Raw genomic sequence first — 13,737 nt, 5'->3', positions numbered from 1 at the left:
GCACGGAGTTTGCTTACACTCACGAGTTACCTCGCTTAAAATTTTTGTTACGTTTTTATTTCATTAATATAGATCTAATGCTCAAATGAAGATTTATCAATTTTGTAACTTCCCAAAAAGCATTACTTGTAAAGATATAACCTAATTTACATTTCAGGTTAAAATAAAGGGAGATAATAACATGGAGCTAAATATATATCTGTGGTAATTAGAAATTTGTTTTTAAATTGTATAAAGAGTTAATTACATAATTATAATGTGGACAAATATTTGCAGTGCATATTTGACATATTCTTCGATGTTAAAAATTGTTTTAGAAGCATAATATATATATATAATTTCACTTAAGTGTACGTAGGAACAACCTAACTTACAACATACAGGATCTTTGGGAACACGACAGTCACACTCAAGTGTCAAAGGTCAAATAATATAATAAAATATTAATTAGCAAGTATAACTTCTATATACATGGATATGGAATGCCGGTAGGGACATGCCAATTTGCTTATTTGCCAATTGCTGAATTGCTTATTTGCTAATTGCCGATTTGCTTATTTGCCAATGGCTGATAGGCTTAATGACAAATTTGCTTATTTGCCAATTGCTGAATTGCTAATTTGCTTATTTATTAACCGCTGGTTTACGTATTTGCTTATTTGCCTATTGCTAATTTGCTTTCTTGCAATAGAAAAAGTTTACACTGTGCCGGAAGTATATGGAACATCTGACTACAGACAACCAGTTGAGTCAGATCTGTTAACTTTTACCAACAGTATTCTTGTAAATTCAGTGTTTTTCCAAGAATACTGTTGGTCAATGAATTTAGTTGCAGTGATGCCTACGCAGATATATGTCTACAACTGATGGCTGACATGTCCTTGAGAACACAGACGCTTGGGGTCAGATCCCGTACCCCAACGTGATACGTGCCCCTGTAAACACTCTATTTAAAATATTTTGATATCTAAACACGAATTGGACATCGTTAAAACTGGTTTTCAAGCAATTTTTACATATACCGGTATGAAAAAATACCATATACCACCAAGTCTCAATAAAGTACTTAATGGTTTTATCGTTGTAACAAATGTCCAATTTGTATTTAAATAAATATTAAAATAGTTTTGATATAGTGTTTACAGACGCGTATCACGTTAGGGGCAGGATCTGACCCGCCAGCATCTGTGCTTGAGAATGCCTTATAATGTGTTGCAGCTATAGATCTGTTTGTGCAGCTTAAGTCAGAGATTGGTGGCATAATAAACACTTGATTAGTCATATATAAGTGAAAAATATTGGTTAAAGATTGAAAATAAAAGAACTTGAAAACAAAACTATTTATTATTTTATGGCATATAAAATGTCGTTATTCTCAGCAGATTTGTCACAGAGGGCCTCATTTTAGTGGTACGAACACATAGTATCACGAATGATACATTTGGTGCATGCTTAACACGGGTGTTTGTCTTTGCACTTAAGCAATAGGCTTCGTTTTTAGCTCTGTAAGATTTTGAGATCACTTATGTCAGTGTGTGCATCAACATTTTGCTTTGGTTCAATGGTTTTGAAATTTGGTCACACTTTTCCATTTTTTCATATTGTACATTTTACATGCTATCAGGTGACCATGACCATGATCATGACCTAGGGTATAATGGACAAAGCCTCTTTGAATATTGTGTATGCATGCTGCCTATTTAACGCTTATGTGAAGTAACAGTTAGATATACGCAATAGTAACAGAGATATGACAGAAAAACAAAGGTTTCTCAGTACAATACATTGGTGACCTTGACATTCAGTATATAACGGGCACAGCTTCTTCATGTACTTTGTATGCATGCTTGTAACGCAAAGTTTATGCAAAGTTGCAGTAAGATGCATGAATCAGCAAAAGTAACAGAGATATGACAGAAAAACAAGTTACTAAGAATAGCATCCCTATTCTCTGAATAGTGGAGCTAAAACGGAAACTCAAGATAATTAAAAAAAACAACTACTTTCTGAAACTGAATTTATTTTTTTCGAAATTGATTAAAATGTATCCATCTGTCTTTCTACCTATATTCTAGGTAATGATGGATTGATCATAATTGTCACAAGTTATAATTAACAAAACCTTATAAACATAATATTAACATGATATAGGTTCATGAGCTTGAAATAAAGTCTACAAAGACTTGTTATTTTATATCAAACAAGAACTTAGCGAGTCGGACGTGTCGCCTGACAATAGCATAAAAAATTATGTATACATGTATAAGCAAATAAGCAATTAGCAAATAAGCAAATTGGCAAATAAGCAAATTGGCAAATAAGCAAATTGGCAAATCAGCAATTAGCAAATAAGCAATTAAGTAGTTGGCAAATAAGCAAAGTGGCATGTCCCTACCGGCATTCCATACATGGATGAATTTTGATATAACTTAAGACAAATGTTCGACGAGGTGAGTTGAGGTGGCTACGCAAAATGAGGGTCAAGGTCACAAGAGGTCAAATAAAAATATAAACTAGAAATGTGTCCATAGGATGGGTGCCCTCACACTCCACTGTTTTGCCAATCTTATCACTCTAGGTCAAATATTTTTGGGCTACATGTGCTGAAAATCTAAAAATCTTTTACTCAATCAAGGGCAAGAACTTTACAAATACTGAATAAATCCACAAGTAAACCCCAAGTACATGGATGGCCAACATTCTTGTAAACTTTCAGACCTACAAGTCAAATATTATTTTAGCTATGCATGAACAAGTTGAAAATTGCAAATTTATACTAAGTCAATGCCTCTAACAAAACTGAAAAAAAAAATCCACATGAAAAATCCCAGGTGCCTAGCTTCACAGTGATGTTGATCATTATTCCTGTAAAGTTAGTTGATTCTAACTCAACCACTCAAGGAAAAAATAACCCAACAAAATGGAACGGTTTTATACTAAGTCAAGGGCAATAACTCTAGAAATACTGGATAAATCCACAAGCAAAACTCTACGTGCACAACTAGTACACATGTTGACCAGCATTCCAGTAAAGTTTCATGACACTAGGATAAATACTTTTTGAGCTACACATGACACAAATTAAAATTTGCAAATTTTCACTAAGGCAATAAATTTTACAAAATAGAATGAATACACAAACAAAACGCCAGGTGAAAGACATCACATGCTGAGCAACGTTAATGTAAGGTTTCATGAATCTAGGTCAAATACTTTTTAAGTTATTTGAAAATTGCAAATTTTTACTAAGTCAAGGAAAACAACTCTAAAAATACTAAATATATACATACGAAAATACCCAAACGCACAACTACACAGGCTGATCAACATTCCTGTAAAGTTTCATGACTCTAGGTCAAATACGTTTTGAGTTACATGCGACACAAGTTGAAAATTGCAAATATTTACTAAGTCAAGGACAATAACTGTTTCAAAACAGAATAAATCAACATGTGAAACCCCAGGTGCACAACTACACATACTAACATTCCTGTAAGGTTTCATGACTCTAGGTCAAATACATTTTTAGTTATGTGCGACACAATTTGAAAATTGCAAAATTTTACTAAATAAAGGGCAGTAACTCTAAAAATACTAAATAAATACAAACAAAAATACCCAGGTGCACAACTACACATGCTGATCAACAGTCCTGTAAAGTTTCATGACACTAGGTCAAATACTTTTTGAGTTACATGCGACACAAAAGAGAACGGACGGACGGACGTTTTAACGGGACAGTAATAATGTGGCTACTCTATTGTTCTCTCCATTTTCCCTTTAGCAACACAAAAGAAAATAGCCACATCAAAGCATTACGGAATGAATAACATCAAAGAGAAAGAGCAGTTATCTATTGTCCCTCTTTCCACATTATTACTGTCCCCTGAGAGCAGATGGATGGACAGACGGACGGACGGACAAGGGTAAATCTAAATGCCATTGTTTCTGCGCACTTTCATTTATGCTTTGAAGTATTATGCTTAGTGGCCAGAGGATTTTTTTCAAACCTGCTTGCGCTGAGCACCACCTAGTTGTCAGAATGGCTGTTTTGGATTTGTGTGTGCGTGCATGCGTCCAAACTTACCCATGCCATAACTTTCTCGTGCATGGATGAATTTTCAAATAACATGAATTGAGTTTTTAAGACACAAATGTTCATCATGAGGATTTGTTTCATTCGACAAAGTGGTCGGAGATCAAAGACACCTTAGATGACGCAGTGTCAAGATCTTGCCTTGGGATTAAAAAGAATGTATACATCTTTCCTCTTGATCTGAGGCTTGAATAAGACAAGCGGACCCGACATTCTGTCCACGGCATGTCTTGTCTGTACGAGTGCTTGTTTGTAACATTGTTCATGTATGCAAACAAAACATGTGCGCGTGCACAAACAACACACACGCGCGAGCGCACACATACACTCACATGGCTCATTAAACAATAGCAAAAAATAAAAATAAAAAAAATGCAGGGGTCAAAAGACATTTTATCAAAGACATACATTGTATAGATAGGATAAAGACAATTACATAAATAAATAAAAGAGAGAAAGTATTAAAATTCCGATTTTCACAAAAGCATGGCTATTAATTGTATTTATTACTTTAAATATGGCACACATTGCAAAGATTATAAACAGAGCAGTAACTGTTTCAGTTTGTTTTTTTTATTTTACCCTTGTTTCCTTATTGATGACTCAGATGTTTACAATTCAATGCCGATGCTGATAAAAAATTAAATTTACAGAATATTTCAAAAATAAAAAAAAAAATAAAAAAGAAAATAATAAGTCAATAAGTATTGTTATTATTAAAACAAACATCGGCTTGTTCAAGGGACTTAATATCAAGCCAAGTGTCGAATTATGGTGTAAAGAGTTATGTTTCCTATGTATACAAATCGAAAGAGGAAGTACAAATAGTAAAAAGGAATGTTAACGTTTTTGTTTTGACAACGACGCTTGCGCAATAATTTTGTTTAAAAGGAAAACAAACTATAAAATCATACTACAGGAATAGTTTCAAAGTAAGTTATTTTCATAAATTTTTCGAATAATTGAACTTTACAAAGATAAATGCTTACAATTTTACATTATTTATATGAATTCTCAGCTTTTATTTTATGTTTTACAATTTCAACCTTTCAACCTTTCATTTTAGGAATTTACGGTTTTCATCATTAATTCTAGATTTCAACTTCATAAAATACACGATTTAATTTCAAGAAACAAAATAAAAAATATGTGAATTTTGTCATTGATTCCCAAAAGAAAATATATATTACCTACTGAAGTAAAATATTATATTAGACGTTTAAAATCAATAATTGAAAGTTGATCGAAATGGCATAATCAAAATGTGAATTCGTTAAGTGAATGTGAAGCTAAATTCATTGAATTGAATTTGTAAATTTGTAACGTTGAAATTGTGAACAAATGAAGTTACTGAATTCGCGAAAATGAAAAAAAAATGAATTTGGTAATTCATGACATTGACATTGCAAAGCCATTTTAACTTGTTAATTCTCGGTCCGCTACCCGCGGGGCAAAGTTTTATTTATTAAAGCCCTCACTTGTAAGCGACTTTTTGCTCCGCGACCCCGTCATTTTAACTTGTTAATTCTCGACTTTTCGCTTGGCGGGGTCGCAGGGCAAAAACTCGAATGGCACAAATCAGCCACAATATAAAATAGTTACTTTTCTATGTATTTAAATAGAATCAGGAAGTAGTAAATAATTACGTAACGTTACTCGCTAGTGCATTAGTTTATTCTTGCTTTATCTTTTAAGGTAGTACACCCCTAATGCACAGTCTCCACTTTGAAGAGTATTCAAATAGGCTAAAATCACTGTAAAGTGTATTGAAACTGAGGGGGCGTGGGTTCAAACCCCAGAAGGGGCAATTTTTTTTCTTTCTTTTTTTTCTTTTTAACATTTTTTATTAATCTCTCAGACCCCCTATGGAAGACAAAAGTGTTTAATTTTAATTATATAATTATTGTAGGTATTTATTTACTAAATAATGCCAAATTTAATAGCAAATATGATACCAGATAGTTTCAAAGTTTAATAAAATAAAAACTAAACGGTAAAAGTATTTTATATTTTGCAAGACCAACCAATATACATTAAAGAAAATTTAGGCAAACTTTGAAAATAGCCCCTCATTTTGAAAAAAATTAGGGATATTTTAAATAAGGCTTTTTACATAGGGAAATGGTCAAATTAGTGTTAAAAGTGGGTGGGGTAGGGTTACATTTTTATACATATTAAAAACATTTCGTTTAAAAACAATCATTTTGCTTGTTTAATTTGTTACCTAAATGTCATTATTTATTTCTTAACAATGAGCAAAAGGAAAACATTTTTCATAATGATGATATTATAGATTATTTAGAGTTTCCTCATTTCTGAAAAAATCCCTTCTAATGGCCAAGTTTTAGTTCATAAAAATGTCCATAACTCATAAACCACACGGTAAATTTTGTTTAAATTTTGCATACAGGTGACATTTAAGGCATATAACTGTTCTATGTTGTCAAATCTACAATTCCTTATAGTGCCCATTAGGGGTGTACTACCTTAAATGTTTATGCTAACATGCAACGTCATCAAATGTTACATCTCTCTTTCGAATATTAAATGGTGTTTCATTTATTTTTTTCTCGTGTGTACATCCTGTGTGTACGAAGGGGACTTCACATAAACCTTAGGTCAGCAGGGTTCTCTAGGTCAAGTCGATTACCGAAAACACATAATATTTTTCAAGGCCTAACTATGTTATATTTAGGAAATAGATATCAATTCTGAGTACATTGTTGTAGAATAATGCACGGTTTGAGTTCAAATGCGTAGTAATATATAATCACGAAGGCCGATATGCCTGAGTGATTTTCGCTTTGAACAAAAACTGCATTATTTTATTGCACGAAAATTAAATTCTATTTCCATTTAACACGTAAGAAAAAATAAAATTATAATTTACAGTTGGACTTTATTTTGGTGGCTAAATTTTTTTTTCGCCCCAGAGTTTCAAAAAGAAAATTCTTTAAAAGGGGTTCCCCTGGGTTGAAAAAAAAATGTCGTTAAAACTACCCGGGGTGTAAAAAAGTTTTGAGAATAAAGAATATTTAAAACGTTGAAAAAAAACTTTGTTTTTAAAATTTCCTCCCTAATTTTTTTAAGCATAAATACAAATTATTATTTGTGTCCCAAATTTATTTGTCATCCAATGAAACCTGTATTTTTTTAAAAATTCTGTGCCCCTTTAAATTTTTAAAAGAAGTACAAAAGGTCGATTACTATATGGAATTCCGTCCATAGTCGAATTCTATTTTTCATAGTACTTCATAAAACCGCATAGTGACGTAATAAAGTGAATGATAATGAGGCCAAATAGAGCTTGACACTAAATGTGTTAGTATTCATCCGTGCTGTTCTACAGAAATTAGAAACATTCTCCTGTCGCTATCGCTCCCGTCGAAGTTTCTAATTTCTGTAGAACAGCACGGATGAACACTAACATATACAAAGTGAAATAAATGTAAAACTTAACTCGTTTGCGATATTAAAATAGCGTACTTGATTTGATTGTTTTGCACGTGCTGTTTGGCGCTACATTGTGACGTCACGTAAACAACAGTTTAAACGTCTGTACAGCGTTAACAACTGAATTAAAGATATTGGTGTTCGGATTCATTTTCTTAGTTAGACCATTTTCTCTCATTCTAGATAGTTTGCACCACAAAATTCGACAAAAAATTATTTTTTATTTATCAGATTTTTCAAACAAAATGGCGCCCTCAATGTGAAAATACACAGGGAGATAATAAGAACGGCGAATGCATTGTTGTAGAATAATGCACGCTTCGGGCCTTCTTTGTTTATATAGAAAATTTTCCGATAGTGTTAGAATTTATATTTTATGAAGCGAGAGATTATTTCCAAATATGGTATTTATATTTGAATTTGACTCCCCTAATTACCTGTTGATGAACGTAAATTGCACCCATTAAAGATTTTAGCTGGGAACGATTAAAGAATAATGTTAAATTAAACTAAAATTAGTTAGTTTTTCATTAGTAAGGATTTTACAACATTGAATTAGGTCGAATTGGAAAAAGAACACATAAATTTATGGGAAAAAAACAACCTAAAAAAAAAAAAAAAAAAAGGAAAAAAAAAACAAAAAAAAAACAACATTTTTTTTCTGATAAGACTTGATCTTTAATTAACCTTGACCGTTAAGATCAAATTAATGAAATTTGCTTAAATTGTCCTAATTTACAAATTTGATTCATACTTTGGTCAAAAGAACACATATGACAAAACCAACATGTTAAAAATTCTGACCTTGTTCTTTATTTGACCGTTACCGTCAAGGTCAAATTATTGAAATGTGCTTAAATTGTCATTTATTTACAATTTGATTTGATCCATACTTATACAAAAGAATGCATGATAAAGCCGACATATTTAATCTTGCTTTCATTGTCATTGCTTTGTTATTTTTTTTATAGATTTGATTCATTCTTGGACAAGAGAGCACTTATTGCAAAACAGATATGATAATGAAACCATATGTGACCTTGACATTTGAGTGACATTCACCGTCAAGGTCAAATTTGAAATTGAAATTGATTTTGTTACAAATAATACTGTTTTGTTGTAGTGCTCTTTACTACACTTTTCTTCATGCTATTTTCTCCCTCTAAAGTGTTATTAAAAGTCGAACGTAGTCCTCGCTAGGTGTTGGCTTTTGTCATTTTCTAAAAGTAACAAGGCGTTTATCGCACTATGGCAAAATAATAATGCCTTTTATAAGCACGCTTCATAGTTATGAAACAACATCATTTTCAAATATAAGTATACCCGAGGAAGAAGTATTTTATTTTAATACGAAAATCATTGTTTTGATTAATTTATGAAAACATTGTATAAAATTCTGAACGTGCGATTTTATTCTTGACCAGTGTGATGTTGTTACAGAAGTCTTTCTTGTTTAATATCTTAATAAACCAAAATACAATCCTAGTGTTTTTTTTTATAAAAGAACATAGATTTATGTATTTTCAATTTTAATATTTCAACAACAACCAATCTAGTTATATCTGTAATTCACACAACAATGTCTAATGGAATGTTATTTCTCTATTTTTTTATTAACCTTGCAGAATGTTTCAATCGCCTGAATATAGTAATATATTATCACTGAAGTTATCTGACTTATTAGAGGATGTTGGTGTCAATGAAGAAATGGTGATGAAAAGAAGAAGAGTTGTCATGCTGGTAGAGAATATTCAAACTTTGACATGGAGGTCATTAGGTAATAACAGCACTGCATATTATTTTGGGAGTCAATCTGAAGGCACAACTACTGAAGGACTTAATTCAGATTTTGACGTACTGTATGTGGAGTATGCTTATAATGTAATACAGGACTGGTCAGAGTGGAAACAGAATAAGATCAATTATCTCATGATACAGGATGAGAATGTAACACCTGGATATTGTTTCCTACAACTTCTTCGATCTGACGAGCCACTCTTTGAGACAATCATTCCTGATGAATATTATATCAGAGATAGTAAAGGGAGGATATTATTGAAAAACACATTTCTGACTGATTATGATGATGCTGTGAGACACGGTCCGTCTAATGCTGTCCCCGGGAAAGAAGGATACAATGACGTTGATGTAGTTTATGGTTATCCTTGTAATTCATTGCCACAATCAGCTTTACATTCACTAGACAGACAAAGCATAGGGAGATTGCCAACATCTGAAATGATCAGATATGCTGTTAGTAATGGTTGTTTTGTTGTTGGTGCTAGCAGTAAGATTAGTACTTATCCAGAACTAGAATGGAGAATATCGACATCATTAGGAGAAAGATGCTTTATGTTTAATCTAAACACAACACAATTACATTGTTATGTTTTGATGAAAGTTATTTTGAAATCTTTTCTGACACCTCAAAGAGAAAGTGTATTGTCTAGTTATATGTGTAAAACTGTAGTGTTAAACTGTATACAAAACACCGACCGAAACTTTTGGAAAAAGAACAATCTTTTCACCTGTTTAACATATTGCTTACTTGAACTACAAAGCTATATTCGAAATGAAAATTGTCCGCATTTTATCATTCCGGAAAACAACCTTATGGCCGGGCATTTCACTACAGAAGGGAAGCTTGTCATTTCACGAAAGATAAGTGACATAATACAGAGTGATGGTAGATGTTTGCTTAGAATAAGAATTGATGATATTGGTAATCGACTACATTTCAAATTTCATACAGATCGTGCAATACCTCATGGAATGCTTACTCATCGTCTCATTAATGAAAGTATTACGGTTTTTTTATTTGGGAACTTAGCACAAACTATTAGCACAAGTGAATTAAGGATTCTAGATTACTTGCGAAAAATGCAAGTCAATCTCAAACAATGTATCCTAAAGCTAGCAAACTATAGTGTACATGGATCCAGACTAGAACAGTTTGCAAGTCGTTGTTTGGTACCATTTCTTTTTTCTACCATTGGATCTATAATGGTGTCATCAAATATTCGACGGAATACTGCAGTTCAATTTCAAGCACCAAAGTGGCTTTCACTGGGTTTAAGCTCGGATGTCACATCCGGCAGACTTAAACTAGCTTCAGTTTTGTATTGTATAGGTGATATGGATAGAGCGGAGTTCATCCTGAGACAAACAGAAAATCGATACAACTGTGATATTGTTGAACCTGTATGTGGTTGCTGGCGTCATCCATGGTCTGATTGGTCGGCAGAATTTATGAGAAAATTTTGCGAACAAAACGAAGATTGCATCAATCGTATCACATCATTTTGTGTCAGATTCATGCAAACGGAGATCAACTGTGTTCCTCGAGAGTTACAATATGAAATGATGAGATCTACACAGAATGACATGCAACACAGAAGTGATATGGAAAAAAGATGGATGGACTTTGCAGTGATTGATTCTCTCCCTTTTCTCTACTTTTTACAATACAAGACATACGGACATCTACAAAGACATCAAGATCAACAACGAGCACTTTGTAACCTTGTAAATACTGCCGTGTGTGGTAAAAACCTAGGTCACAGAGAGACAGCTCTAAACCTTGTAGGTCAATGTAAGGAACAGGAGAACAAACTAATGGAAGCGTTACAGTGTTATATGCTTTCTCTTCAACTACGAGGAAGGAACAACGCCGCGAATTTTCACATTTGCAATTTAATAAGGAAAATATGCTTCTCGCATGTTGTGGTTTAATTAGTTCTCTACGTATTGTGTGAAATGTTCGTATTTTAACGGTAAAAATATGTTGAATTCTACATTTATCTTAGATATGATTGTCCAATTTATATTTAACTGTCTAATATGAAAGGTTTTGACTGTCTAGCTTTCGACGAAGTAGCTATATAAATGTTAAAAGTGTTAACAAGTTATGCACATTAAATGTCAGTATTATGATACTGAGTAAAAACATAACTTGTATTAAATTGATGCATACATCATCAGTATAATAAGCCTGCTGTTACAAATATGGACCTTAAATAAAATTTCTTCTAAATTCTATTTTTATTTAATTTTTCATACGTTTTCTAAGTTACTATACCAACAATCATTTGTACCAATATTCAAGTCAGCCAGTACTTTCGAAAACTCGTGTCACTTTTGGAAATAAAACATTAATATTCGTATAGTGCTGCTGAATTATATCAGAGAAATTAAAATATACACCAGGTGTAACATTAAATTTTGCCCCCGTTGCAAATTGACCCCATGGGTCATTTTTTCAATGTTGAGAACTAAACCTTGGTCATTTCACAACTTTGAGAATACACCCTGCCAACAATTCAACATTAAATTTTGAAGCAAAAGTCGTTGAGAAATGACCAATCATTATCAAATTTGGATCATTTAAACGGTTAGTTAAAGTTAAGTTTAACGTCAGTTGGTAGAAGAGAAACGCTTAAAAAATAAGAAATTCTCACAGGAGTTATAAAAATAATTTCACATGCATAACATGGGCGGAGGCAAGAAAGGAAGGCAAGATAATCTGTATGTTGGAGAGGGAACTTTACGAAAGTTAAAGACAATGATTTTTAACAGATGGTTCTTTGTGGTCGGTATCCGATATGCCCCTCGATACTTCCACAGCAGTAGCGTCTTTTGCAACAAAGTTGTTTTTTGTCCAATAATTGGCGTCCGCGCCGAAGCGCGGCGCCTTTTATGGAATGAAATCAGATTTTGTGAAAGGGCGGACAGCAACTTCTCGAGCCCATTTATAGTTGTTTCATTAATAAAGCCGATCATTTCCGATCGGTATGAGGGTGCTTGATTATTAATTAGTCGCCTGATATGAATACAATGAATAGCGAACTGGAGAATTTCGCAATGCAAACCATTTTCAAATTTATTAACCTTTTTCCGTCAATAAATTTTCGCGCTCGTTCGGGTATTTTTATTTATCATTTTGTAGTACACAGTGGGTTATTATGGTATGTTATTTTCCGAAAGCTGTAAATAGAATGTTGATGTTGATGACCCTAATTATTCCGAAAATTCTATTTATAGGGATGTTTTCCTGTTCGGTAATTTCCCCGTCCTTTCTCCTGGTCTATTTTGACGACCGGCGATAAGTACCCACCGGTTTATTGTCCGGGTCCTCTTCCCGGTTTGGGGAGTAGATGTTTGATTATTTCGTTTACAGAAACAGAACAAATATTTTAAGATAAAAATAAGCTTTTTTTCAAATGAAAAATGTTTTGTCTACAAAATAATTAATAAAATAGATCAACTCTCAAATTATTGATTATTTATTATGCATAAACATACAATTCGAAAAAAAAACAACAACCAAAATTCGCAAATTTTTACTTTATTCTTATAATGAGATAAAAACAATAAATATTTGTACAATAATTGAGACAAAATGTAACATTTTTATTTGGCCATTAATATGACACTATCAACTTTGAAAACATTTTATTTAATTTGTTTATTCGTGTTTAGTAAAGATCCCGGGATTTTAAAAGTACAAATAAATTTTATAAATTATTAAATTGTTTGATTTTAAAAAAAATGATAAAAAAAATAAATGACATGTAATTTTTAAGAAAAAACATTTAATATTGAAATTTTAACCAAAATTTTACGGTTTTTCCAGTTAAGTTTTTGACTTAAATGTCGGTCATTTGAAAAATTTTAAATTTTTAAAAATAAATTAAAACTAAAAACTCAGTTTTAAAGTATTTGAAAAAACCAAAAAAGAAAGAAAAAAATTCTAAATTTTGTTTTTTTTTTTAAAAAAAGATATTTTACAATTAGGGTATAAAAAATTTTGTCAAATGGAAAATAAAAAAGTGTTATTGTTCAAAGTGTGAACAATAGCAAAGAGGGGGCTTCGCTAATAGCGATAAAAAAAAAAGGGACTTCAAAAGTGGGGTTTTGTTGATCATGGTTACTCTATGGATTTAAATGTTTTACAGATTTCCGTTGTTTAAAACACGTCATAAAAAAAAAAGAATTTCAAATTTTCTGCATCCCAAAAAAGTTATAATAATGAAAAATTTTTTTTTTGTTCTTTTCACTCATTGATATACATTATGGTAAAAAAAAATAAACCTTTGAACGTTTATAAGTTATTTGTCTAATTATTATAGTTATCTGCACCTGTTTCTTGTTTGGGGACCCCTTTGATGCTTTCCCATAAAATCTTTTTT

At 32.0% G+C, this 13,737-nt stretch overlaps 1 protein-coding gene across 1 annotated transcript; it reads left to right on the top strand.

Annotated features, from left to right (window-relative positions):
• The first annotated feature begins 4,910 nt into the window (after positions 1–4,910).
• On the top strand, positions 4,911–11,582 carry LOC132713518 (uncharacterized). Its single transcript, XM_060696160.1, has 2 exons — positions 4,911–5,028; positions 9,175–11,582. The coding sequence occupies exon 2, from the start codon at positions 9,176–9,178 to the stop codon at positions 11,279–11,281; it is 2,106 nt and encodes a 701-aa protein (XP_060552143.1). The 5' UTR covers positions 4,911–5,028; position 9,175; the 3' UTR covers positions 11,282–11,582.
• Positions 11,583–13,737: the final 2,155 nt, after the last annotated feature.

The sequence above is a fragment of the Ruditapes philippinarum genome, unplaced genomic scaffold, assembly GCF_026571515.1.
Source record: "Ruditapes philippinarum isolate M1 unplaced genomic scaffold, ASM2657151v2 ctg10311_1_1_1_1, whole genome shotgun sequence".
Lineage (NCBI taxonomy): Eukaryota > Metazoa > Mollusca > Bivalvia > Venerida > Veneridae > Ruditapes > Ruditapes philippinarum.
Note: the sequence above shows the minus strand (reverse complement) of the source record. Positions and strands in the feature narration are given on the sequence as shown.

What these genes read in the sequence shown, in the direction of transcription:
- LOC132713518 (XM_060696160.1), top strand. Translation starts at nt 9,176, where the DNA reads ATGTTTCAATCGCCTGAATATAGTAATATATTATCACTGAAGTTATCT.